The 3,606-nt window shown below is 36.0% G+C and overlaps 1 protein-coding gene across 1 annotated transcript; it reads left to right on the top strand.

The window, feature by feature from the left end:
• Positions 1–2,331: 2,331 nt before the first annotated feature.
• On the top strand, positions 2,332–3,291 carry LOC126079345 (olfactory receptor 8U1-like). The gene has a single exon (XM_049890291.1). The coding sequence runs from the start codon at positions 2,332–2,334 to the stop codon at positions 3,289–3,291; it is 960 nt and encodes a 319-aa protein (XP_049746248.1).
• The last annotated feature ends 315 nt before the right edge of the window (positions 3,292–3,606 follow it).

Here is a 3,606-nt window from a genome sequence, read left to right as displayed (position 1 = left end):
CTGTAGATGTCCATTGAGGTTTGGAGAGACTGGACTGGAATTGAGATTATAAAATATATTCAGGGACTAGATTGTGAAAAGTCACATACGCTTTTAAATGTAATTCATACTTTCAATATACCATAAAGTAGTTTGTGTGTACAAAATTTTAAAGACATTTGTGTTTTAGAAGTGGAGAAAAATAATTAAAAGGAAGAGACAAGGAAAATAGATAAAGTTGGAAAAACTTTCTTCCATTCCAATCTGGTCTGTTGTTTGTTCTTTCACTGCTCTAACTTCAGCTTCTGAGTAGTGCTTGGAAATTACTAGGTCTCGAAATACACTATTAACTGAATAAACTACAAGAACAGCCTAAGGAGATAGCAGTTAAGTATACCAAGAGAAATTGTAAGGGTAGAACATGCACAGTCTTGGTCATAAATCAGAGTGGGTGATGATCCTAGAAGCTATTTATAGGTAAGTGTCTTATGCATTTATGCTAGTAAAAATGGTAATGTCTTATGGCGGTCTAGACTGGAGTTTTTAAACTGTTCTGTAACTATGAGTAGATCATAAATTCAATGTATATGATCCTGACCAGCATTATTTGGATTAAATAGGATAAAACAGATTACAGTAGAACACTACAGAACATGCAAGATGAGTACATGCCAGGTATTGACAGTATTGTTTTGGATATGTCTATTAGTTTCATATCATAACAAGTAGTATTTTTTTTTTCCTGTGGTTTTTGGCCAAATAATTTTGAGTCTGAAAGCAAGTAGTCTAAAGAAGAGTGTTGGTCTGAGTAGCCCTATAAACAATTTTTTTTTTAATCTTTATTTTTCTATTTCCTTATTCTTCTCTTTTTCCTGAAAGTTGATTTTCATTTGTTTCACATGCAAATTAGGCGGTTGCGATTCATGGGCTTCTCTGTCCTTATTTTCCTCAATTTGCATGTTGTTATCGTTACACATTAGACACCCATCTGTATTAGGGTTTCAGGAGGGAATATAACAATGTATTTAGGATACAATTAAGGTGAATTAGTATTATTTGAAAGTTATAATTTACCACATAGTAGTTGAATGAAAAAAAAAAAAAAATCCCTGGCAGGTAATTTCCTTGTTAAATTGAACAAGAATTGTAAGTACATAAGAGCTAATAGTAAATACTGACTAAAACCAAAAACCAAACCCTTTGCTATCAAGTCAATTCTGACTCATAACGACACTACAGGACAGAGTTGAACTGCCCCATAGGGTTTCTAAGGCCGTAATCTTTACATAAGCAGACCGCCACATCTTTCTCCCACAGAGTAGCTGCAGGGTTCGAACTGCTGACCTTTTGGTTAGCAGCTAAGTGCTTAACTATTGTGCGACCAAACCAAAAACTCGTCGCCATCGAGTCACCACTCATAGCGACCCTATAGACACTGTAGAACTGCTCCATAGGGTTTCCAAGGAGCGGCTTGTGGATTCGGACTGCCCACCTTTTGGTTAGGAACCAATTTCTTAACCACTGTTCCACCAGGGCTCCACTGTGTCTCCAGGGCTCCTTAAAATCTAAATAAATGTGAGGAAATACATAATCTTATTTCATTTGCAGAATAGGTATCGTTAGTGTAATTTCCAAATTACATAAAGAAATTTATTGAAGTTTTACTAACCAATATTTGTTCTCATTTTTCATGTGTAATGTTGAGAGAGATGTAGAGAGAAAGAAGACAAAAACAGAACCAGAGAAGGAGGAAGGAGAGGTAAAGATACAGCATTTGACATTTGTGTGTTAATAGCAAAAACTTTAGTTACACTTTCCTAAAATAAATTTTACCTGGATAATCAATAATTAAATTATAAAAATCAATTAAAAAGAATTAGAAAACAAAGAAATACATCCAATTTAAAATACAGTAAGAAAATGAAAATCAGTACACCAAATATAATTCAAATATATGTTTCTTTAGTAAATGGAAAAAAGTTAAAAGTGACAGGTTGATTCAAAGCTCTGAGAAAGCAGATACAAATTTTATGTTAAATTATAATATACTTAAAAATTATTTTAGGATTTATTTTCCGCATCGTATCAAACAAAACCTGTAAATAATCTGTGTGTCCAACAACAAAATAAATAGGGTATACTGAGAGCATAATGGTGGTATATTTGGACCCTTAGTCAGAAAGACATATATTTGAAACCTGCCTGTATTTTAGACCAGACTCCTAATATGATATTCCCTACATAAGCAGCAAACTCTGTAAAAAATATTAAGGTACAAAAACACCATTTATAGAAATGGTAAAATAGATTTTTTTTTCTCTTATTCCTCATCTAGATGCCCTGAAGAAACACATGGCTCAGATAAATTGCACCCAGGTGACAGAGTTTATTCTTGTGGGCCTCACAGATCACCAGGAGTTGAAGATGCCCCTCTTTATGGTATTCTTATCCATCTACCTTTTCACAGTAGTAGGCAACCTGGGATTGATCCTAGTCATTAGAGCAGATGCAAGACTCAACACACCAATGTACTTCTTTCTTAGCCATCTGGCTTTTGTCGATTTCTGTTACACTTCTGTCATCACACCCAAAATGCTTGGAAATTTCTTGTACCAACAAAATCTCATCTCCTTCAATGCATGTGCTGCTCAGTTAGGCTGCTTCCTTACACTCATGGTATCAGAATGCTTGCTACTGGCCTCCATGGCCTATGATCGACACGTGGCCATTAGTAACCCTCTCCTGTATATGATCACAATGTCCCCAGGAACCTGCCTTCAGCTGGTAGCTGTCCCCTATAGCTATAGCTTCCTGATGGCCCTGTGTCATACCATCCTCACCTTTCGTCTCTCCTATTGCCATTCCAATATTATCAATCATTTCTACTGTGATGACATGCCTCTCCTCAGGCTGACTTGCTCAGACACTCACACCAAACAACTATGGATTTTGGTCTGTGCTGGTATTACGTTTATTTCCTCTTCACTGATCGTCTTTGTCTCCTACATGTTCATCATTTCTGCCATCCTGAAGATGCACTCAGCTGAGGGCAGGCGCAAAGCCTTCTCCACATGCAGTTCCCACATGTTGGCAGTAACCATATTCTATGGGACTCTGACCTTTATGTACCTACAACCAAGCTCAAAACATTCTCTTGATACAGACAAGATGGCCTCTGTCTTCTACACAGTAATCATTCCAATGTTGAACCCCTTGATCTACAGCCTCCGAAACAAGGATGTGAAAGATGCCCTAAAGAATGTCACCATTAATAGAAACCAGGCACTTGTATTCACGAGATTAAGAAAATAACTTAATAAAAGTGGGCTTTCCTTCATTACTTGCTTTTTTTTTTTTTTTTTTTCCACCATTAAGAAAACTAGTAGATTGCTTTGGTCTTGTTGATCAATAAAGATCTGTTCACTGCATAATGATATCATTCTCTACTTTCCTTGTGAGTTTGACTTAGAGTTATATTTCCTATGTAGAAGGTATAAGAATTAACATCAAATCTATCATTTCTCAAAAGGAAAAATATGTAAAAAAATAATTTACTGGTCTTCTCTGATGGCCACACAAGGAGGTGCTGGCCCAGATAAACATGCAGACAACTTCAACATCCAGTTC

The sequence above is a fragment of the Elephas maximus genome, chromosome 7 (genome assembly GCF_024166365.1).
Source record: "Elephas maximus indicus isolate mEleMax1 chromosome 7, mEleMax1 primary haplotype, whole genome shotgun sequence".
In the NCBI taxonomy this organism is placed as follows: Eukaryota; Metazoa; Chordata; class Mammalia; order Proboscidea; family Elephantidae; genus Elephas; species Elephas maximus.
Note: the sequence above shows the minus strand (reverse complement) of the source record. Positions and strands in the feature narration are given on the sequence as shown.

What these genes read in the sequence shown, in the direction of transcription:
- LOC126079345 (XM_049890291.1), top strand. Translation starts at nt 2,332, where the DNA reads ATGGCTCAGATAAATTGCACCCAGGTGACAGAGTTTATTCTTGTGGGC.